The sequence below is a fragment of the Rana temporaria genome, chromosome 11, assembly GCF_905171775.1.
Source record: "Rana temporaria chromosome 11, aRanTem1.1, whole genome shotgun sequence".
NCBI lineage: Eukaryota > Metazoa > Chordata > Amphibia > Anura > Ranidae > Rana > Rana temporaria.
The window spans coordinates 131,593,788-131,618,909 of NC_053499.1; the positions used below are offsets into that span (position 1 = coordinate 131,593,788).

General features: G+C 45.2%; 1 protein-coding gene across 1 annotated transcript in view; it reads right to left on the minus strand.

The window, feature by feature from the left end:
- The window catches only part of NLRC5 (NLR family CARD domain containing 5), a 186,265-nt gene extending 161,733 nt beyond the window's left edge, over positions 1-24,532 (minus strand). Inside the window, exons 1-2 of the mRNA XM_040329168.1 lie at positions 24,257-24,532; positions 7,007-7,281 (exon numbers count right to left, since the gene is read on the minus strand). Coding sequence (XP_040185102.1) covers positions 7,007-7,274 — 268 coding nt within the window. The 5' untranslated portion in view covers positions 7,275-7,281; positions 24,257-24,532. The remainder of the gene's footprint in view (positions 1-7,006; positions 7,282-24,256) is intronic.
- Between the last annotated feature and the right edge of the window lie 590 nt (positions 24,533-25,122).

The window sequence follows — 25,122 nt, forward strand, 5'->3', positions numbered from 1 at the left end:
CTATACGCGGGAGCGCGCTATACCCCGATAAATACGGTATAGAGGCTGCTCCTCTGACAGGGGGGGTTTGTGCTGATCGATTATCAGCACAGCCCCCCCGAGGATGCCCACACTGGACCATTAGGGATGACAATGCAAAACACAGGTATGCCACCCTAGACCACCAGGGATGACAATGACAGAAATAATGGATGCCAAGCAGTGCCCGCAATGGATGCCAATCAGTGCCCACAATGGGCATCACTGATTGGCATCCATTAGTACAACATACATTAGTGCCACATATAAGTGCCCATCAGTGCCCATCCATGCCGCCTATCAGTACCCATCCATGCCGCCTATCGGTGCCCATCCATGCCGCCTATCAGTGCCCATTCATGCCGCCTATCCGTGCCCATCCATGCCGCCTATCCGTGCCCATCCATGCCGCCTATCCGTGCCCATCCATGCCGCCTATCCGTGCCCATCCGTGTCGCCTATCCGTGCCCATCCGCACCGCCTATCAGTGCCGCATATTAGTGCCCATCATCAGTGCCCATCAATGCCACCACATCAGTGCCACCTCATCGGTGCCCATCAGTGCCCGTCAGTGCAGTACCATCAGTGTCCATCAGTAAAGGAGAAAACGTACTTATTTACAATGTTTTATAACAGAAACAAAAAAAAAACTTGCTTTTTCAAAATTTTCGGTCATTTTTTTTTTTTTTTTTGTGCAGAAAATAAAAATCCCAGAGGTGATCAAATACCACCAAAAGAAAGCTCTGTCTGTGGGAACAAAATGATAAAAATTTAGTTTGGGTACAGTGTAGCATGACGGCGCAATTGTCATTCAAAGTACAACAGCACTGAAAGCTAAAAATTGGTCTGGGCGGGAGGGTGTATAAGTGCCCTGTATGGAAGGGGTTAATATTCCCATGCAGCTCCAGTTTCAGGTATTGTTTATAGCAATGTGTATGTTCTGTATATGTGTGCTTGTTGGTGTACATTAGTAGGTTGTATTGATTGTTTGTATTGTTTGTATTGATCTATGTGGCTGTTTGTTTGAGTAATAAAATGAATGTGCTTGTCTCAGACAGCCGTTACTGTACTTACCAAACAGGAAGATATTTTTACTGCTAAACTACTCTGTTGGTTTTAATCTCATGCTATTTTCCGATTTAACCACTTCTTTGCTATACATCAAAATGAAAGAGGAACTGCAGCCTGCTCACATCATTTGTAATAAAAACATCTTTTGCCACTCTGAAGCTTCTCTCCAACCACTTTGCATATTATTTTATATATACTTTGATTCTTTACTTGCCAAATATGCTGCAGAAATCTCCCTCCACTGAGTCTGGCGGCATCCATTTCAACTGTGGGCAGCTGAAGCTGCTGCCTGTTCACTTCCTGGATTTACACAGAGGCACACCTCCAGCTCTGCAGCTCTCATTGGCTCTCTCATGAGTCCTCCCCCTCCCTTCCTTGCAAACTCTCACGAGAGTGACAGAGAGAGCTGTGCATGATGTCATAAGCCTAGGCTTTTTACCAGACAAGAAATAGGAACTGGGCTGTATAAGGTATTTACTGGTAGAAAAAAATGTTTTACTATAAAAAAGTTAAAACAACAACAAGGGCAGAAGATTTAATAGAAAGATGAAAAATTACTGAAGTTCCACTTTAAAGCGGGGGTTCACCCAAAAATATTTTTTTTTAATTAGATCTAGCATACTAATGATACTAAGGACATTTATTTCCGGGAGGTAATTTTTTTTTTCTCTGTACATACCTTTATATCCTGATTTTGTCCAGGGCTTCCGCGTTCCGATGACTGGGGGACTGGGCGTTCCTATCCTTCGGTTTGATGATTGAGGGCTTGTGAAACAGGTCCCCTGTCGCACAACGCGCGTCAACAGATTTCCGCAAATAGCCAAGCTGCGAGTCGGCACTATACGGCGCCTGCGCAGTCAGCTCTACACGGCGGGCGCAGGCGCCGTATAGTGCCGACTCGCAGCTCGGCTATCTCCGGGAATCTGGTGACGCGCGTTGTGCGACAGGGGACCTGTTTCACAAGCCCTCAATCATCAAACCGAAGGATAGGAACGCCCAGTCCCCCAGTCATCGGAACCCTGAGGCTGGGACAGGAACGCCCAGTCCCGGAGTCATCAGAACGCGGAAGCCCTGGTCAAAATCAGGATATAAAGGTAAGTACGGAGAGAAAAAAAAATTACCTGCCAAAAGTAAATGTACTGGCTCTAATGTTAAAAATTAGTTTTTAGGGTGATCCTCCACTTTAATGTAGTACAAATATCTTATGCCGCGTACACACGATAATTTTTCGGCTCGTAAAAAACAACGTTTTTCAGCCTCTAGAAAAAACGATTTTTTTTCCAACTTCATCATTAAAACGGCGTTGCCCACACACGATCGTTAAAAAAAAATGCTCTGGCAAAGTGCGGTGACGTACAACACGTACAACGGCACTATAAAGGGGAAGTTCCATGCGGATGGCGCCACCCTTTGGGCTGCTTTTGCTGATTTCCTGTTAGTAAAAGACGATTTGCGCTTTTCTGTCTGTTACAGCGTGACGAATGTGCTTACTCCATTACGAACGGTAGTTTTACCAGAACGAGCGCTCCCGTCTCATTACTTGCTTCTGAGCATGCGCGGGTTTCTCACGTCGTTTAAGCCCACACACAATCATTTTTTACAACCCGAAAAACGACATTGTTTAAAACGTTGTTAAAAAATGCAACATGTTCGGATTTATTTTTTTCTCATTTTTCAGAACCAGAAAAATGATGTGAAGCCCACACACCATCATTTTAAATGACATTTTTTTAAAACATTGTTTTTTAAATGCCGAAAAATGATCGTGTGTACGCGGCATCAGACAGACTTTTGCAAACTATGTAGCCTAATGCCCTGTACACACGATTGTTTTTTCCGTCGGAATAAACTCCGACAGGTTTTTCATCTGGAATTCTGCTCAAGCTGTCTTGCATACACACGGTCACACCAAATTCCGACCGCCAAAAAAGCGGTGACGTACAACACGTACGACGAGCCGAGAAAAATGAAGTTCAATGTTTCTGAGCATGCGTTGACTTGATTCTGCGCATGCATTGTTTTTTCTCCGTCGGAGTTCCATACAGACAAACGGAATTTCCAAATAGAATTTTTTTCCTTCGGAAAAAAAGAGATGGGGCATACACACGGTCGGAAAATCCGCTGAAAATGTTTTTTCATAGGAAATTCCGATCGTGTGTACTAGTGTTGTCCCGATACCGATACTAGTATCGGTATCGGGACCGATACTGAGCATTTGTACTTGTACTCGCGCAAATGCTCCCGATGCCTGAACCGATACTTTTTTATTTTTTCCCCGAGAGCTGGTGGAGTGCGGGTGGAGAGGGGGCAGAGAGCGGAGCAGAGCAGTCCTTGTATGGAGGAGAGGAGAGCTGCTGCCGCTGCCGCCTAGTCCCCTAAGACAAAGCCAAGTCCCCCCCCCCCCCCCGCCGCTGCCGACATCTAGTTAATTTGCGCTTGGGGAACACAACAGCTTTCATTTGAATAGCTGTGTGTTCCCCGCCGCCCCTCGTCATGTATAGACACTCCCCCTTGCCCAGAAACTTTGATAGACAGATCACCCGTCCCAGGATTGGACGGGTGATCTGTCTATCAAAGTGCCCGGGCAAGGGGGAGTGTCTATACATGACGAGGCGCGGCGGGGAACACACAGCTATTCAAATGAAAGCTGTTATGTTCCCCCAGCGCTGATCAACTAGATGTCGGCAGCGGCGGGGGGGGGGGGGGGACTTGGATTTTTCTTAGGGGATACAAGGCTGCATTAGGGACATGGCTGCATTAGGGAACATGGCTGCATCAGGGACATGGCTGCATCAGGGACAAGGCTGCATCAGGGACATGGCTGCATCAGGGACAAGGCTGCATCAGGGACAAGGCTGCATCAGGGACAAGGCTGCATTAGGGACATGGCTGCATTAGGGACATGGCTGAATTTAGGGACATGGCTGAATTTAGGGATATGGCTGAATTTAGGAACAAGGCTGCATCTAGGGACAAGGCTGCATTTAGGGACAAGGCTGCATTTGGGGACACAAGGCTGCATTTAAAAAAAAGTATCAGTAATCGGTATCGGCGAGTACATGAAAAAAGTATTGGTACTTGTACTCGGTCCTAAAAAAGTGGTATCGGGACAACCCTAGTGTGTACGAGGCATTCCCTTCACCCAGCAATAAAAGCTTGCTACACACAGAGGGCCAGATACTCAAATATCTGCTATATATGCTTGAGTCCTTCATGTAGTCTACACATCACAATATGGTGCAACTGGTGTTAAACTGATCTCCAGTGTTTTATTTGTTAGTGTTTTAAAATGTATTTAAAGCAGAAGTACAGCTAAGCTCATTTGGCTGTACTTCTCCAATGGAACACAGGGCTGACGTCACAGAGCCGGTCCAGGCAAGATCGCGACAATAAAGTCGGGATCTGCCCGCATCCCTGGAACGGCAGACGGCTCAGCGTCTTAGCGAACCACTGAGAGCCTGAGACGACCACTCCTGCCCCTCTACAGCCCAGCACTTCAGTGAGTGAGGAAAATGCAGAGCAGAGAGCTGGTGACTGACAGTCACCAGCTCTCTGCTCAGGGAGCTCTGAGGACTGAGCGATCGGTGGTGTTTGATGGCTCGGTTCTCAGTGTTAAAGCCGGACGGGGACAGATGCTGAATCCACCAAGGTAAGATTCTGCAAAAAAAAGAACTTACTACTCTTATAACTGCAAATCCACCTCCTCTCTGGCACTGCCCCTTTGCACTCTCACCACTCTGTGATCCAGTACCGGAACACTTCCAAATGACAGGTAGCATTATTCAACCCACTTCCCGCAAACTTAGACTGTTAGGCAGGGCCGGACTTACGGTGGTGGGGGCCCCTGGGCTTAATAATCGAAGGGGCCCCCTGGTGCAGAGAAGGGGGGGGCTGGGTTGTTACCACTAACCGATCATAGTTGTTGAGGAGTGGTGGGGGGGCTGCTGGATCCGCCGACCGACATATCGAAGTTGTGGAGGGGGGGGGGGGGGGGGTCTGCCGCCCGATCAAAGTTGTTGAGCGGGGGGGGGCTTCTTACCTCTTCCCATGGCCGCCTTCGGTAATTGCTGTGAAGGGGTCTCCCCTGGAGCATTAAAGTTGTAAAGCGGGGGGGGGGGGCTGCCGAGAATTATATCCGTTGTTGAGCGGGGGGTGCCGAGGATTACATCCATCCGCCAAAGTTGTTGAGCGGGAGGTGCCAAAATTGCCCGGATTGCCGCGAAATTGCGGGAGGGGTTGTCGCGATTGAGCCCGGGTCCCCTATTGGGCAGGGCCCATGGGCTTGAGTCCAGTCAAGCCCAATGGTAAGTCCGGCCCTGCTGTTAGGGACCCGCCCCTGAAGGTAGTTCATTACATGGCCAGATAAACTACATAAAATACAGGTTTATGTGTTACCTACCGCAAAAATAAGAAACGCTCAGTAAATACCATGTAAAGATGTCTAAAAGTCAATTCTCAAATAATAGTAAACAAATACATTTGTTAAAAAATATTGTGGTCTAGCCACACGCTATTTACCAAATGTATTCAATTACTGGTGGCTGTTCGTTAAGTTAAGTTGCCAACACCCTTTGTGTCCTTAACAATCAGTGGAGATTTACATTAGAAAGTAAACAAAAGAGCTGACAGCATTTATTTATTTATTTTATTGTGTGCATGTCTCCCCTTCAGTTCTGGTGTTGATTTTGGAGGGGACCTCATGCCAAAAAAAAGAAAACCTTAAGGTTGCCCCCAAAATCCATTGCAGACCCTTATCCAAGCACGCAGCTTTCATTCACCAATAATTAGAATGTGAAATAAACACACCCTGATATGGATTAAGGGGAAAGGGGAAATCGCATGCCGTTTTTTTTGTTTGTTTTTTTCAAGTTGTTACTGTTGGCTCTTTTTTTTTACATTCTGCTGTCAACGGGGAATCCCCCACTGACAGCAGGGATGAGTCATGGTTGTTAGGATGCTGGCAGCTGCCGGTGTTCTGTCAATTTGTGCCCTCCGTCGAAAAGTACCCGAGCATGAGCAGAACGGAAGAGCCCTCCGGCTGATTTCCCCGCGGGAAACAGCCTCATTCTGATCTGTCTATGGTTGGCTTAAGTAACCTTTCACCACTCAATACAAAACAAATTAACCCTTTTCCATTCTACGTACAGTATATCTAATTACCGTATTTATCGGGGTATACCGCGTGTCGGCGTATAACGCACACCCCAAACCTAGAAAGGTAGTTTAAGGAAAAAAATAAAAACTTACATTTTTGTCCTGCGTCCATCGGCGGCCTTGTCCGGCGTCCGTCTGCGGCCTTGCGCGGGGTCCGTCCAGCCTTGTGGGTGTCCGTCTGCGGCTTCCTTGCGCGGGGTCCGTCCAGCCTTGTGGGTGTCCGTCTGCGGCTTTGGAGGTGTCCGTCTGCGGCTTTGGAGGTGTCTGTCTGCGGCTTCCTCGCGGGGTCCGTCCAGCGTTGTGCGTGTCCGTTTTTGGATTTGGCGCCTTTGCCGAGCCGAGAGGAGCCGGATTTCCTGTGTGTTTGGCTTCTCTCGGCTCCTCTCGCGTGGGTGTGGGCGTGGCCGAGCCTAGCCGAGTGTGCAGTACACCCGGCTCGGCACGGCTCTAGGCTGCGGCGCTCGGCTTGTCTCAGCTCCTCTCGCGTGGCTGCAGGCGGAGTCGAGTGTGGCCTAGCCGAGTGCGCAGTACACTCGGCTCGGTCTATTTCGGCGGCGCCTGGGAACAGCAGTATCGGCGTATATCGTGCACCCACGATTTTCCCCTGATTTTAAGGGGAAAAAAGTGTGCGGTATACGCCGATAAATACGGTTACCTTCCTCTACACAAAACTATCTAACCCTTACCCATGCTATACAAAACCCAAACAATGGCTGCAGTTGAGCTTTCCAACTATCCCCCCCAAGCACAAAATGAGACTAACCTCCAGCCAGGCTGATGAGCTGCGCCTCCAGATCCAGAGGAAGTTGACAGTACATGCAGATGTAGTCTATAAGCTCCCTCCATTGTGCAGTGTGGAATCTCCTCACTTGTTGGATAATGGAGGAGACCTTTCCTCTGTCATCTGTCATCTGAAATGCGTGGCTTAAGTCTGCACCAGGAAGAAGATTTTGCACGGTCTCCAGCAGCCAAGCAACATTCGGGCAAAGAAATTCCTCCAACCGGGGTATGGCATTTTCCAGATCTTCCATTTTGAATCTGAAAGAGAAGATCATTTTTACACATCTTATTTTCTTCTATACTCAAGAAATAAAAACTCCAGTGAAGCAGGTCAATGCAAAGTTTAATTGTGATTATTCCAAAATTTTGAGTTGACAGGTGTGAGAAGTGATTGACATACCCTTATGATCTGCTCACCACCACTGTGCTATAAGGCACAGGATAAGTGACAACACCGGGCATCCAGAGCCTGGAAACATCTTGCTACTTCCCCAGCTCCTGGTTGCTCGTTGGGTGTATTCACACTTGTGATGGCTACTAAAGCCCTGTACACACGATCGGTTTGTCTGATGAAAACAGACCGATGGACTGTTTTCATCGGACAAACCGATCGTGTGTGGGCCCCATCAGTTTGTTTTTTTCCCCATCGGTGTAAAAAGAATAGAACATGTTTTAAAATGTTCCTATGGCTAAAAAACCGATAGAAAAAAACGATCGTCTGTGTCCATCGGTCAAAAATCCATGCATGCTCAGAACTCAAGACGAAGCATGCTCAGAAGCATTCAACTTCATTTTTCTCAGCACGTCGTAGTGTTTTACGTCGCCGCATTGGACACGGTCAGATTTTTGACTGATGGTGTGTAGGCAAGACTGATGAAAGTCAGCTTCATCGGATTACCGACGGAAAAATCCATCGGATTAGATTCCATCAGATATCCAATCGTGTGTACAGGGCTTAAGAGTTTTTTAAGCTGTATCACATATGTTTTTTCAAGTAAAGAGAATGCATACTAAGTAATGTGTATTAGTAACACTAAGGCCTAGTACACACGAGAGGATTTATCCGCGGATACGGTCCAACGGACCGTTTCCGCGGATAAATCCTCTCGAGGATTTGCGAGGATTTGGATCCGATGGAGTGTACTCACCATCGGATCGAAATCCGCGCCGAAATCCCCTCGCGATGACGTGTCGCGCCGTCGCCGCGATGATGACGCGGCGACGTGCGCGACGCTGTCATATAAGGAATTCCACGCATGCGTCGAATCATTACGACGCATGCGGGGGATCCCTTCGGACGGATTGATCCGGTGAGTCTGTACAGAAATTTCTGCGGATAAATATCCGCAGGAATGTACACACCATAGAATCTATCCGCTGAAACCGATCCGCTGAGATTTTTCAGCGGATGGATTCTATGGTGTGTACGGGGCCTGAGGCTCACCTTTGTCTTTTAGCACTCAATTGCCAATCAACAGTACATTTATTGCAACGACTGTCTGTATGTGATGACAGCTGCAGAAAGGTCTGACCATACACTCTTATGCCGCGTACACACGATCATTTTTCGGCATGAAAAAAACGTAGTTTTTCAAAAACGTCATTTAAAATGATCGTGTGTGGGCTACAAATCATTTTTCAGGTTCTGAAAAACGACAAAAAAAAAATTCGAACATGCTGCATTTTTTAACGTCGTTTTAAACTATGTCGTCTTTTTCGGGTTGTAAAAAATGATCGTGTGTGGGCTAAAACGACGTAAAAAAAAACGTGCATGCTCAGAAGCAAGTTATGAGACAGGAGCGCTCGTTCTGGTAAAACTACCGTTCATAATAGAGTAAGCACATTCATCACGCTGTAACAGACAGAAAAGCGCAAATCGTCTTTTACTAACACGGAATCAGCTAAAGCAGCCCAAAGGCGAATGGAACTTCCCCTTTATAGTGCCGTCGTACGTGTTGTACGTCATCGCGCTTTGCTAGATTATTTTTTGAAAACGATGGTGTGTAGGCAACATTGTTTTAATGATGAAGTTGGGAAAACTTTGTTTTTTGGTCATGCTAAAAAACGACGTTTTTTTTCATGCTGAAAAATGATCGTGTGTACGCGGCATAAGAACTCTCTTGTTTAGTCCAGGGATTGATGAATCTTCTGCTGCCAGCTATTGTATTCTGACAGTGATCATCCTTAGCTGTCAGAAAATCTGAACAGTGATTGAAGCCGATTGGCTGCAGTCACTGTTTTGCCAAAATGTTTCAGATTGAAAGCTGTATGTTGGGTGGAGTGCTACCCACAGGGATACCCACAGCTTTCGTTATTCAGAGATTGGGATATATGCAAATACCCGAATTACAATATAACATTTTTTAAGGCCAAACAACACAACTATGTTCGACCTTGTTTACACTCACCTCTATTTCATTCCCGACCTCACCACTATTCCCAATACTGAGGAACCTTCTTTTCTCCCCGGGATGGCAGGATGCAACCTTTCAAAACCTAATGAGAGCAGGATACTCGCAAGCCTCCCGGTTCCTTACAGCGGGGTCTTGGCCGACAATCTCAGCGCTCACCGACTCGACGGGTACCCTTGGTTTGGGATTTTGGAGAGCTCTCCAACTCACTCACTTTTTCTGATCCCTCCCGCCCCCGGGGAACTTTAATAGACCCCTCACAACTTTTGAGGAACACTGCTCCTAATCAGGTGCAATGCCTTACATGCTCTCAGCCAACTACAACTTATTGATTACACCCCCGAAACCCCACTCTCTAAGTTGTATCTGGGAATAGGAAGAGGATCTCGGTAAACCCTTCAGTACACAACAACGACAACACATCCTCATGTTTACATACAAATCCTCTATCTGCACGAAAGTGCAAGAAACAAACTTTAATACTCTCACCAGATGGTATAGAACGCAGGTGAGACTGCATAATATTTTCCCTGCAACTTCTGATCAACGCTGGAGATGCCAGGAAGAACAGGGCACCATCCTTCATATCTTTTGTATCTGCCCCAAACGGAAATACTTTTGGAAAGAGATTAAAACGCATCACCCAAAAATTCACAGAACGGCCAATACCGGATTACCCGGTCTTTTTCCTTCCCCATGCCCCCAATGCCACTGGGAAAGTATACAAAAAATCTTCATACGCCACCTCCTAGACGCCGCTAAAGCATGCATTAGATAGAAATCCCCACACTCCCTGATAATAGGAATATGGCTCCGAAAAGTAGGGGAAATAAACAAACTGGAAGACTTGGTTCTTTCAGCACGCCATCAACAAGGGCCCAGATTCAGAGAGCAATTGTGTCTGCGTAACCATAGTTACGCAGCGCAATTGCTTACTTGCCCTGGCGTATCGAATGCTCCTGATTCAGGAACCTCGATACGCCGTCTGCAGCTTAAGAAATGACTGGCATAAGGCTCCTTATGCCGTCATATATTAGGCTGCATTCTTACGCAGGCCGCTAGGTGGCGTTCCCGTTGTGGTCAGCGTATAGTATGCAAATTGCATACTAACGCCGATTCACAACCCTACGCGAGCCCTGCGTACGCAGTTTACGTCGTTTGCGTACGTCGGTTTTTGCAGGGGCAGCCAATGCTACGTATACCCGTCGTTCCCGCGTCGCAAATTTAAAATTTAACGGCGTTTGCGTAAGTGAATGGTGAATGGCGCTGGACGCCATTCACGTTCACTTTGAAGCAAATGACGTCCTTGCGACGTCATTTGCCGCAATGCACATCGGGAAAGTTTCCTGACGGAGCATGCGCACTACGTTCGGCGCGGGAACGCGCCTAATTTAAATGATCCACGCCCCCTACGGGATCATTTAAATTACGCGCCCTTACGCCGGGCATTTTTAAGGAGCGCCCACGCAAATTACGTGGCTACTGCTTCGTGAATGAAGCGTAGCGCAAATAATTTGCGGGGGCGCAGGGCAAAAACGGGACGCTGCGCCTCCGTAAGAAGTGCGCAGCGGTACCTGAATCTGCCCCATTAACGCTATTCCAAGACCTGGTCGCTCTGGAACATTTTTATCTTCTCTGATGAGGATAGAGCCCTCCTTGACTGTGATCCAGCCGACTAAAATAATTCTATCAAACACGGACCCTACTGTATATCCTAAGCCTCCCTCTGTGTTCTGTGATCTCACACACGGTATATCTCCCCCCCTTCCTATTCCATCCCCTCTGCCTATTCCTTACCCCCCCCCCCTCTTCCTGTTTCTCTTAAAGGGTTAGTAAAGGAATTTTTTTTTTTGCTTTAAAATAACAAACATGTTATACTTACCTCCACTGTGCAGTTCGTTTTGCACAGAGTGGCCCCGATCCACGTCTTTTGGGGTCCTCCCCGCAATTACTGACCACAGTCATGCGAGAGCTCGCATGGTGGTGAGTAATTGCGGGCGCACTCCTGTGATACAGCGAGCGGCCATAGCCGCTCACTATATCACTCAGCCCCGCCCCTTGGCGCGCCGCATCACTGGATGTGATTGACAGCAGCGCCAGCCAATGGCTGCGCTGCTCTCAATCCATCCGCTCTAGCCAATCAGCGGCCAGGCTGAGCGGCGAAAAGGATCTCGGGACCGCACGGGACTTTCGAGGGGTCAGGTAAGTAACAGGGGCTCGGGGGGCGGCAGCATCCAATGTTTTTTCACCTTAATGCATAGATTGCATTAAGGTGAAAAAAAAAATTTCTTTAGAACTCCTATAAGCTCTCTTTTCCTTTCTCTCTATTGGACCAGTGCTTGATGGTTCCAAGCTATCTTTCCACTTTTTAAAACTAGAAAACTGATTAGGACTGGTTCCTAGACCCTACCTTGTCGGAACATCGAATTTTACATTGAACTCCAGTTGAATTCTAAACTGTTCACATATTGTTAAAATCAAATAGGTAGATTCACAAAGAGTTAGGCCGGCTTATCTCCAGATAAGCCGACCTAACTCTGAATCTAAGCCGACCTATGTTTAAGTGTATTCTCTAACAGAGATACACTTAAACATATCTAAGATAGGACGGCTTTCGCCGTCCTATCTTAGATTGCAATGTTTTGGCTTACCGCTAGGTGGTGCTTCCATTGCGGCCGGCGTAGATTATGTAAATTAGCATTTACGCCGATTCCCGAACGAACGCAAGCTCGCCGCAGTCGATTAACGTTGTTTCCGTACGCGATAGGCCGCCTAAAGTTATTCCACCTATGAGGTGGAATAACAATGTTAAGTATGGCCGCCGTTCCCGCCGCGAGGTTTGAATTTTTTACGTCGTTTGCGCAAGTCGTCCGCGAATCGGGATTTACGTCGTTTACGTACGCGGCAAAATCAATAGGCCTGTACGGCCTACTTAGCCGCAATGCGCACTGGGAAATGTAGTCGCCCGGCGCATGCGGAGTGTCAAAAAACGTGAGGTCAAGCCTCATTTCAATACAACACGCCCCCCTCAAAGTCATTTGAATTAGGCGCGCTTACGCCCGCTCGTTCTAGGCTACGCCGCCGAAAATTAGCAGGTAAGTGGTTTAAGAATCACTACTAGCCTAACTAATTTACGCCGGGGTAGCCTAAAAAGACTAGGCTAGGCCGCCCTAAAGTTAGGCGCCCCTACGTGAATCTACCTAAAAGAGTGTGTGTATTTTTAAAAATTACCATTTTGAAATAATGCTGGGGCATATTCTTATAGATCTGAGGCGGCGGAACGTATGTCTTCAAATCGAAAAAACAATATAATATTTTCGTTTCGACCAATTTGAAAATGTATCGTTTCGAAAAATCTGTAGATTCAAAGAAAATTCGAAAAATCCGTATACGAATTCCGAATACGAATTGAATGAAACAACCAAATTGAACTAAAACGTAATAACCAGATTAACGAATCAAAATCAAACGGAAAAATGTTTTCATCATGCACATGTCTATTAAAAAATTAACCCCACCCTGGCCTCCCGTTTAAAGGTTCTAAACACCAAGAGGGGTTTGGAAGTATCAGTGATCATGTGACCACTGTGATTGGCTGTCACAGTGGTCACATGATCGGTAATGGTCTCGTCGCTACGGATCATAGTTTGAACTAAGAGCTGGTCTCTGTGCTGGGAGTGCCAGGCAAGCACGTTCTCAGTACAGAAACATCAGCTTCCCAGTGACGTGTATGTGTGACGTGTGGGCAGTGCCGGCCCAAGACATTGTGCTGCCTGGTACCAAGAATGAAATGCTGCCACCCCCAAAAAAAAACTTACGCCCACCAAAATGCCCCCACATCCATTATTTTATATCATGATAACTAAAGTGGACCTATCATGGCTCTATACATGTATATAGGAGTATAAAAAGGACCTGTTATGGCTCTATTCATGCAATTAACCCCACAGTGGAGTGGAGAGTGGAGCTGGTGGAATGGGATGGCGTGCAGGCAGGAAATTTGCTGCCCCCCTGAAAGTGCTGCCTGGTACAATGGTACCATCGGGTCCCATGGTAGGGCCGGCCCTGCGTGTGGGCATTAAAGCCAGCCCTACCCATATGTGTTATGCGGGCAACAACAGGTTAAAGCAAACCAGATAACTGTAAGGCCCCTTTCACACACACGTCTGTTTTCACAGACTCCGCAAGCTTAGTGAGGTGATCGCTCCGTTGATCCCCGCTGAGCCAGCGGATGACAGGTCCGTCTCTGCTCACTGTGTAGGGACGGACCTGTCAGAGCTCCATTGTCCTCTATGGGGGATCGGATGAAAACGGATCGCCTGTCCGTTTTCATCCGATCCGCCAGACAGATGGAAAATTGGGTTTCCAACGACACCACAAAGCTCTAACGGGAATGGGCCCTCTGATTCCTCCTGTATTGAATTGTATTGTTACTGTGCTGTCTGCTCTCACATATTAAAGCGTTGCACAAACTGTTGGCGCTATATAAACTCTGTATAATAATAATAATTTGATAGTAGATTTTTTTTTTTTTTAGATAAAGCTACTGGGCCAGATTCTCCAATAATCTGCGGCGGCCTCGCGTAAGCTATTTACACTACGCCGCCCCAACTTACTGGAGCAAGTGCCATATTCCTCAAGCACTTGCTCCGTAGTTTGCGGAGGCGTAGTGTTAAAGGCCCGGCGTATCCCCGCGTATTTCAAAGGGGGCGGCTTATATTTAAATTAAGCGCGCCCCCGTTCCGATCGAACTGCGCATGCGCCGGGCTAAAAATAGCCCAGTGCGCATGCTCCAGTTCTCGGCGGAAAACGTCAATGACGCCGACGTGTGCGTCATTGATGTACAGTCGTATTCAAGAACGACTTATGAAAACGACGTAGCCGACGGGAAAAGACGACGCGGACCCGACGCCATACTTAACATGGCATACGTGGGACTGGTGTAAGGTTACCCCTCATATAGCAGGGGTAACCTTACGCAAACGACGTAAGCGACGGTTACGCGACGCAATTTCGTTCGGGAATCGGCGTATCAGGCTCATTTGCATAAACAAATGAGACCTGAACGTAAACGCCACCTAGCGGCCGGCGGCGAATTACATTTAAGATCCGACAGTGTAAGTGACTTACACATGTCGGATCTTCAGCGTATCTATGCGAAAATGATTCTAGGAATCACTCGCATAGATACGCGGGTCAAAAAACAGAGATACGACAAAGTTTCCTGAGATACACCGTCGTAACTCTACTGAGAATCTGGCCCACTGATCTCTAAATTAAGTCAGTGTTTCAGAGTGCGCCCTGTAGCAACTCAGTGAGGCACTGGATCAGGCATCATAGCAGTATGTTTCCTATCCACCTTACTCATACCCTATCGAATTTCTTTATGCAACCTTTAGATGGTAGATATTTTTACTACAAAATGCTTTATTGCATGAGTAATAATGATAGCTGTGGTTCTTCAAAACACACAGAGCTTGCTAGTAAATAGGTATAACAAATGATATATAGTTCTATTCTAGTTTCGGTTCTGCCCTGTATACACGATCGGTTCGTCTGATGAAAACGAACCGATGGATTTTTTTCATCAGATATCCGATGAAGCTGACATTCATCAGTCTTGCCTACACACCATCGGTTAAAACGCCGATCGTGTCCAACGCGGTGACGTAAAACACAACGACGTGCAGAGAAAAATGAAGTTCAATGCATCCGAGCATGCGTCGACTTGATTCTGAGCATGCGTGGAATTTTGACCGATGGATTTCCCCACAGACGATGTTTTTTTTCTATCAGTTTTTTAACCATACGAAATTTATAAAACAGGTTCGATTTTTTTTCACCGATGGGAAAAAAACTGATGGGGCCCACACACGATTGGTTCGTCCGATGAAAACGGTCCATCGAACCGATCGTGTGTACAGGGTATAACACTAAAATCCATCTGTGAGGTACAGGATCCATCTACTCTCTCCTCGGTTAACCACTTCAGCCCCGGAAGAATTTACCCCCTTCCTGACCATTGCGTCGGTTTAGCTGACAATTGCGCGGTCGTGCGACGCTGTACCCAAACAAAATTGACGTCCTTTTTTTCCCCACAAATAGAGCTTTCATTTGTTGGTATTTGATCACCTCTGCAGTTTTTATTTTTTGCGCTATGAACAAAAAAGAGCGACAATTTTGAAAAAAAAACTATATTCTTAACTTTTTTCTATAATAAATATCCTTTTTCCTCAGTTTAGGACGATATGTATTCTTCTACATATTTTTGGTAAAAAAAAAAAAATCAGCACTCAGTGCTATAAAAATGCACTGCTTACTGTGTAAATGACACTGGCAGGGAAGGGGTTAACCACTAGGGGGTGATCAAGGGGTTAAGTGTGTTCTAGGGAGTGATTCTAACTGTGGGGGATGGGGGGATGGGCTACCACTGCTCCCGATCACAGGGAGCAGTAGATCCCTGTCATGTCACTAGGCAGAACAGGGAAATGCCTTGTCTACATAGGCATCTACCTGTTCTGCCTCTCTGTGCCACGATCGCGGGACACTGGTGGACATCAAGTCCGCGGGACCCGCGGGCACGATCACAGAGTACGCCGCTGGCATGCGCCTGCACGGCAGCAAATTCAAAGGGACGTACAGGTACGCCCATTTGCCTGTACTAGCCCTTCTGCCGACATACATCTGTGTGCGCTGGTCGGCAAGCGGCAAGCAAAAGTCACATGAGAGGCCTACCCAAGGGATGGGTTCTTTGGGCTACGCCAGGCATTAAACAGAGTCACTAACCCTTGCAAGCAGGTTATTACTTCGCCCGAAGGTGTCCTCATCAATACCCGGGACCAGGTGTGAGCTGCGGTCATGTGGAAGGTTAAACATTCCAACTCAGAGATGAACCACATGTATGCAGTACGTAAAGTACAGAGTTCCTTCTTAAACTGTTTCGTCCTACACACTTCTACTGATATTTGTGTTCAATTCAGAGGGAAAGGCGCGAACCTAGGCGTGGAGTGAGCCACCAGTCAGCGTACCAATGTTGCTTCACCCCCAATAACAGAATGGGGTCCGGCTGAGCACATAGCGAACCCCAAGTGTGCTCTTACCTAACTTTTCTCTTCCCCTACCATGTGACTAAAAAATAGACCTCCATAATGTTAGTCCACTCCAAGTGACCAGCAAAGATACACAGCTTGAGAGGGAGTCAAAGCACCAACCCCCTCACTACCGGGCAACCTGTCACCTAACAGGTACCACACCAACAACTGGCTGCTGTTTCTCCTTGCAATTATTACTGAATCTCTGTCATAGTGGTGTTACACATACCCAATATTGTGAGTATAGACTCAGGTTCTTTGATGAAATGCCAAATCCTCACATGCACCCCTTGAATAACTTCAGACCAAGCTCTGAGCAGTTGAATCAACATTTACTGGAAACTTGGCAAAACATGTATAACATGCAATAACGTTCCCTCCCTTACTGTACCTAACTGTGGCTGCCCTAGGTTACCTGCACTGGTCAGGTGAGGAAAGTCCATGCTCAGGGCCGTCTTTACCATAGGACAAACAGGGGCAGCTGCCCAGGGCCATGTCACTGTTGGGGGCCCAAAGCAACCCCCTTTGAAAAAAAAATTTGTTTAGGAGCCCGGAGGTCCCCAGGGGCCCGGAGGCCCACAGGGCCCCAGATGGCAACCCCCCCCTTTTTTTTATTTTTTTTTAAATTAAAAAAATATTTTATTTTTTATTTTTTTTATATTATTTTATTTCTTTTTTTTATTTTTATTTCTTTTTTTTATAAATGTTTATTTTTTTATTTTTGTTTATATATTGTTTGTATTTTTTTTTTTATTAACCAGTTCCCGACCCCCGCATGTACATATACGTCCACAATATGGCACGTACAGGCACATGGGCGTACACGTACGTCCTCGCCTATTAGCGGGTGGGGGGTCCGATCGGGACCCCCCCCGCTACATGCGGAGGTCGGGTCCGCTCGGGGAGCGATCCGGGACCACGGCGCGGCTATTTGTTTATAGCCGCTCCGTCGCGATCGCTCCCCGGAGCTGAAGAACGGGGAGAGCCGTGTGTAAACACGGCTTCCCCGTCCTTCACTATGGCGGCGCATCGATCGCGTCATTCCCTTTATAGGGAAGACACGATCGATGACGTCATTCCTACAGCCACACCCCCAAACAGTTGTAAACACATACTAGGTGCACCCTAACTCCTACAGCGCCACCTGTGGTTAACTCCCAAACTGCAACTGTCATTTTCACAATAAAGAATGCAATTTAAATGCATTTTTTGCTGTGAAAATGACAATGGTCCCAAAAATGTGTCAAAATTGTCCGAAGTGTCCGCCATAATGTCGCAGTCACGAAAAAAATTGCTGATCGCCGCCATTAGTAGTAAAAAAATAAATAAATAATAAAAATGCAATAAAACTATCCCCTATTTTGTAAACACTATAAATTTTGCGCAAACCAATCGATAAACGCTTATTGCGATTTTTTTTACTAAAAATAGGTAGAAGAATACGTATCGGCCTAAACTGAGGGAAAAAAAAGGTTTTATATATGTTTTTGGGGGATATTTATTACAGCAAAAAGTAAAAAATATTGCTTTTTTTTCAAAATTGTCGCTCTATTTTTGTTTATAGCGCAAAAACTAAAAACCGCAGATGTGATCAAATACCACCAAAAGAAAGCTCTATTTGTGGGGAAAAAAGGACGCCAATTTTGTTTGGGAGCCACGTCGCACGACCGCGCAATTGTCTGTTAAAGCGACGCAGTCCTGAACTGTAAAAACACCTTGGGTCTTTAGGCTGCATATTGGTCCGGGGCTTAAGTGGTTAAAGGGCCCAGAGGTCCCCAGGGCCCTGGATGGCAACCAGGAATATTACATTTCAAATGTCCACTTAAACAAATCAACGTTTTGGGCCATTGTTTTTTATTTTTTTTCCACTGATCTCCATACAACCGACTCTATATGACCAGTCATTATGATAAATTGGGCTTTAACCACGTCAGCCCCGGAAGAATTTTTTTTTGCAAAATTGTATTTTTATTGGGTTGTAGAAAGCAAACAAAACATAACTGTATCACAAGGTACAGAATATTGTAAACAGCAACAAATGAAAAAAAAAGCAATATTTTTTTACTTTTTGCTATAATAAATATCCCCAAGAAATATAAAAAAAAACTCTTCCTGAGTTTAGGCATATATGTATTCTTCTACATATTTTTGGTAAATAAATCGCAATAAGCATATATTGATTGGTCTGCGCAAAAGTTATAGCGACTACAAAATAGGGGATAGATTTATGGCATTTTATTTAATTTTTTTTACTAGTAATGGCAGCGATTTTTTTTATCAGGACTGCAAACTTACGGCGGACAGATCGGACACTTTTGACATTATTTTGAAATCATTGACATGTATACAGTGATCTTTGCTATAAATAGCCACTGATTACTGAATAAATGTCATTGGCAGGGAAGGGGTTAACACTAGGGGGCGATCAAGGGGTTAATTGTGTTACCTAGGTAGTGATTCTATCTGTGGGGGATGGGACTGCCTGTGTGAGGAGACTGATCATTGTTCCTAAGCATTAGGAACAACAGAACGCTCTCCTCACCCAGAATGGAGATCTGTCTATTTATATTGACAGATCTCTGTTCTCTCCTTCTCAGAAGCAATCGCGAGTAGCCGGCTGCCATCGAGGCTACCTCGAGTACCTAATAACTATCTAATAACCGTCCGCCCGACGGACTCTGCTTTGTTCAGTGTAAAACGTAAAACGTCATTTACGTGGGGTCAAGATACATTAACATAAAACACGCCCACATCTTAGTCATTTGAATTCCGCGCCCTTACGCCCACACATTTACACTACGCCGCCGTAACTTACGGCGCAAATTCTTTATGGATACGGAAATTACGCTCTAAGTTACGGCGGCGTAGTGTATCTGAGATACGCTATGCCTGCCTAAAGATAGGCAGATCTTTGTGGATCTGGCCCCTAGGGCGTATATCTCTAAAGGCCGCCACATACAACTTGATTTTCTCTCACTCAGCCCCCTCCATGCTAATCCCTATTGCTGATTATGGTATTCATGTAGCACCTGTCTGAATACTTGAACAATGACTGCATCTGATTGGATGCAGGTTCTGTTCAAGGGATAATTTTCTACCTGACTTATTCAATTATTTAAATTTTATAGAGTTGGGTGGTGCTTGCACGGCTAGAATATAAGCCGGTTCAGCAGGAATGGGCCTAAGTTTAAGTTGTTTATAGGCACCTTAATAACAAATCCGTGATGGCATTGTATTTCCGTCTCCTAATGTTCATATCAAACATAACCAACAATGACTAAATGGACAAATTATACAATGCTAGGAAACAGGCTGGACGGGTTTGGGGGTTCCCCAACGTTTTTTTAATTTATAAAAAAAATGTATACAAATCTATATCAATTCTTAAAGGGGTTGTAAAGGTTTGTTTTTTATTTTATAAATAGGTTCCTTTAAGCTAGTGCATTGTTGGTTAACTTACCTTTTCCTTCTATTTCCCTTCTAAATGTTTTTTTTTCTTTGTCTGAATTTCTCACTTCCTGTTTCTCCTCAGTAAGCTGTTCTGGCTGACTAACCCCCAGCCAGAACGGCTCGGTTGATGGGGGCAAGCTTACCGAGGAGAAACAGGAAGTGAGAAATTCAGACAAAGAAAAAAAACATTTAGAAGTAAAAAGGAAGGAAAAAGTAGGTGAACCAACAATGCACTAGCTTAAAGGAACATAAAATAAAAAACAAACCTTTACAACCCCTTTAATACTTATATGCAAACATTATAAATTCAGTTTACAGTATTTTGGAGTATGCTTTTTATGATCAAAATGTAATTCTTAAGCTAATATACTGGATATGCACTTATCTATTTACATAAATATGAGAGGCCTGACAAGTCATCTACTTTTTATTGTCAGAAGGTTTTCAGGGTATAGCATTAATAACCTAAAAGTTAAGTAGTATATAAGTGTCTGGTTATATACATATAAAATCAATTGACCTCATGTATTCATATGTATACACACAAGTATATATTTGTATAAATGTGTATATATATATATATAGATAGATAGATAGGTGTATATATAGATATACATGTAGAGAGTGATAGACAGATTGATATATGCATATATATATTTGTGTATGCATGTATGTATACATTGTATGTACAATTTATGTATGTACAAATAATTTGTAATACTTTCCCTATCGAACAGTCTCGTATTGTACATTTGCTCCAGGGATGGCATGAATAAAGGGCATCTAGTGCTAGTAGACTATAATGCAGGGGTCAAAACTACATGTCCCATGAGGCATTGCAAGGCTGACAGTTACAAGCATGACTCCCACAGACAGAGGCATGATGGGACTTGTAGTTTTGCAACAGCTGGATTCCCACCAGTTTGAGACCCTTGCATAATGTATGGCCTAATGCAGTAGGAAGTTCTTATATTTGAGTGCAAATCATAATCCATCCTGTACTGTTTTGACTTAAAGGGGTTGTAAAGGTAAAAAAAAAAATCGCTAAATAGCTTCCTTTACCTTAGTGCAGTCCTCCTCCACTTACATCATCCTTCCATTTTTCTTTTAAATGTCCTTATTTCTTCTAAAAATTCTCACTTCCCGTTCTTCTGTCTGTAACTACACACCGTAATGCAAGGCTTTCTCCCTGGTGTGGAGAAAGCCTCTTGAGGGGGGAGGGGGCGAGCAGGAGTGTCAGGGCGCCCACTAACACACAGCTCCTTTCTCTATCTGCAACGTAGAGAGCGTCATGACTCTCCTGCTCGCCCCCTCAAGAGGCTCTCCACACCAGGGAGAAAGCCTTGCATTACGGTGTGTAGTTACAGACAGAAGAACAGGAAGTGAAGATTTCTCAGAAGAAATAATTTTATAATTTAATTTTAATAATTTAAAAGCAAAATCGAAAGATGACGTAAGTGAAGGAGGACTGCACTAAGGTAAAGGAAGCTATTTAGGAAATTCTTTTTTACCTTTACAAACCCTTTAACTGCTTGCCGACCTGCCGCCGGCTCTCGCGCAGGCCACTAGGGGGCGCACGCCCCGCTCTCACCGGGCACACGCGATCGCTCGTTACAGAGCTGTCAGGGAGAGAAATGCTGATCTTCTGTTCACACAATGTATGAACAGAAGATCAGTAATTTCCCCTAGTGAGGCCACCCCCCCTACAGTTAGAACACACCCAGGGAACATAGTTAACCCCTTCCCCGCCCCCTAGTGTTAATAGCACTGATCGCTATAAAAATGCCAATGGTCCCAAAAATGTGTCAAAAGTGTCCGAAGTGTCCGCCATAATGTCGCAGTACCGAAAAAAAAAATCGCTGATCGCCGCCATTACTAGTAAAAAAAATATATTAATAAAAATGCCATAAAAATACCCCCTATTTTGTAAATGCTATAACTTTTGCACAAACCAATCAATAACAATTTTTGGGGGATATTTATTATAGCAAAAAGTAAAAAATATTAATTTTTTTCAAAATTGTCGCTCTTTTTTTGTTTATAGCGCAAAAAATAAAAACCGCAGAGGTGATCAAACGCCGGCAGAATGGCACAGGCAGGCAGATGGAAGTATACATACGTCCCCTTTAAGAAGCAGCATTGTGGACGCTGCGTGCCCGCTGCGAGCTCCGTGAGTCCAACCGCAGGTCCCGATGTCTGTCATCTAACGAAGAGGAAGAACGGGGAAATGCTGTTGTAAACAAGCATTTCCCCATTCTTCCTAGTGACAGGATACTGGATCACTGCTTCCTTTAATCGGAAGCGGTGATCAGTGTCGTGTCACACACAGCCCATCCCCCCTACAGTAAGAATCACTCCCTAGGACACACTTAAAGGGGTTGTAAAGGTAAATGTTTTTTTACCTTAATGCATCCTATGCATTAAGGTGAAAAATCATCCGTCAGCACCGCCCATGCCCCCCCCCCCCCGAGCCCCCCTTTTACTTACCTTACCCCTCGAAAGTCCCGGGCGCGTCCTCGTCATCCTGTTCGGTTCACAGCCTGGCCGTTGATTGGCTAGGTTGGACAGATTGATAGCAGCGCAGCCATTGGCTGGCGCTGCTGTCAATCACATCCAATGACGCGGCGCGCCGGGGGGGGGCTGGGCCGAGTGATACAGTCGGCGGCTATGGCCACCGCTGTATCACGGGAGTGTGCTCGCAAAAGCTTTCCACCATGCGAGGGAGCTCGCATGAAGGTGGAAGTCTTTTGCGAGGAGGAGCCGAGACAGCCGCCGAGGGACCCCAGAAGACAGGGTTAGGGGACACTCTGTGCAAAACGAGCTGCACAGTGGAGGTAAGTATAACATGTTTGTTATTTTACCCCCCAAAAAATCTTGCCTTTAGTGTTCCTTTAACCCCTTCAGCGCCACCTAGTGGTTAACCCCTTCACTGCCAGTGTAATTTTTACAGTAATCAGTGCATTTTTATAGCACTGATCGTAGTAAAAATGACAATGGTCCCAAAAATGTGTCAAAGGTGTCCGATGTGTCCGCCATAAAGTTGCAGTCATGATAAAAAACACAGATCGCTGCCATTACGTGTAAAAAATAAATTAATAATAAAAATGCCATAAAACTACCCCTATTTTGTAGATGCTATTACTTTTGTGCAAACCAATCAATATACACGTTTTGCGATTTTTTTTTTTTTTACCAAAAATATGTAGAAGAATACGTATTGGCCTAAACTGTGGAAACATTTTTTTTTATAGAATTTTTGGTGATATTTATTATAGCAAAAAGTAAAAAAATAATTTTTTCAATGTTGTCGCTTTATTTTTGTTTATAGTGCAAAAAATAAAAAACGCAGAGGTGATCAAATACCGCCAAAAGAAAGCTCTATTTGTGGGAAAAAAAGGATGTCAATTTTGTTTGGGAGCCACGTCCCACGACTGCGCAATTGTCAGTTAAATACCGTATTTATCGGCGTATATCGCGCACTTTTTTGCCCTGAAAATCAGGACAAAATCGTGGGTGTGCGATATACGCCGATACCTGTTTTCCCGCGCCGAGTTTTGAATACTGAGCCGACATATACCGAGCGCAGTACACTCGGGTATAGTCGGCCAGTCTCGGCTTCTTCCACGGTCACGTCCTGGACGTACAGGACATGAGCGCGACAGTTGCCGAGCCTGCCCAAGTGTACTGCGCTCAGTATATGCTGGCGCAGTATTCAAAACTCGGCGCGGGAAACGAGCGGGCAGGATGCGAGGACGACGCAGAAGGACGCCGGACCCGCCGAAGAGGACACCGGACCCGCCGCAGAAGGACACCCGAAGCCGCAGAAGGACACCCGAACCAGCAGAAGGATGCCGGACCCACCGAAGAGGACACCCGAAGCCGCAGAAGGACGCCGGACCCGACGATGGACGCTGCGCAAGACACCAAAACTGTAAGTACAAAAATAACTTTTTTTGCACAGGATTGGGGGTCACTTTGGGGGTGCGCGGTATACGCGGGAGCGCGTTATACCGCGATAAATACGGTAGACGCAGTGCCGAATCGCAAAAAGTGCTCTGGTCTTTGGCCAGCGAAATGGTACGGGGCTTAGGTGGTTAAGAGGTCAGATTTGAGGCCCCAAATAACGTCTATATGTGTGGGAGTTTGCAGGCACATGTGATATATTTTGCCAGCATTTTTTGTGATGAGAACAGTTGAGTTCTACAACTACAACTGCCTATCCTAAAATCCTATGCATTCAAGAAATTGTACACAAGCGATTGCAAGAAATTAACTACTTACCATTAAAATTTACGTTTTTTGCGAGATCTGCGAAGCATGTCTTTATCGTCCCAAGCGAGTCTACCTTCGACACAAAAAGAAAGTAAATACCATGCGGAAAACCCCTTCTTCTAGGGGGTAGGGGCGTGATCATCTGCAATAAGGAATGGCAGAGTAAAGATGCCAGTTGCAATTAAATAATCCATAAATGATAAAAAAAAAAAAAAAAATCCCCCTTTTTGTAGCCAAAAATCTTCAGCTAGGTAACGTGTGCTACTGTAAAGACGCAGGTCCCATGAATGCAATAAGCTGAATGTATTTGGCAGACAACTGGAGTCTGTGTAAAACTGTTTTCACTTTCACTTTCCTCTAAACGGGCATGTATAAAACGTAATGCACATTTATTCATTGTGCAATGTTATAATAACATGTGGCGGCAGTGGTGAGTTTATCAGATAGTAAAAAGTAGATGATTCAGATAAAAAAATAAAAAATAAAGCAGCAAGGTAAAATATGAGGCACTTACCATCTAAAATAATATAGGCATCCCATAGTTTTTATCTTAGAATGCAATGGATTTAGCATAGCCGTGAACTGTCCCGTATCGCCAGGGAAATTCCCAGAAATCCACGATTAAATATTTTCTCTGGAAATGTTAATTTCCTTGATCAGGTTATTTATTAAAGACTCACAATCAAACCAACAAACTTTTTATTTTAAAGATGAACTCCAGGATAAGCAAGTACTGTTTAAATACAAGAGACATGACTTTCTCACGCATGGGGGTTGAGCTGACGATACTTTATTTGTTTATTTTTTTGTGTTTAGGCTACTGCTTCGCTCATCCCCCCTTTTTCCTTTTTTTTTAATCTCCTTATCCCCTCCTG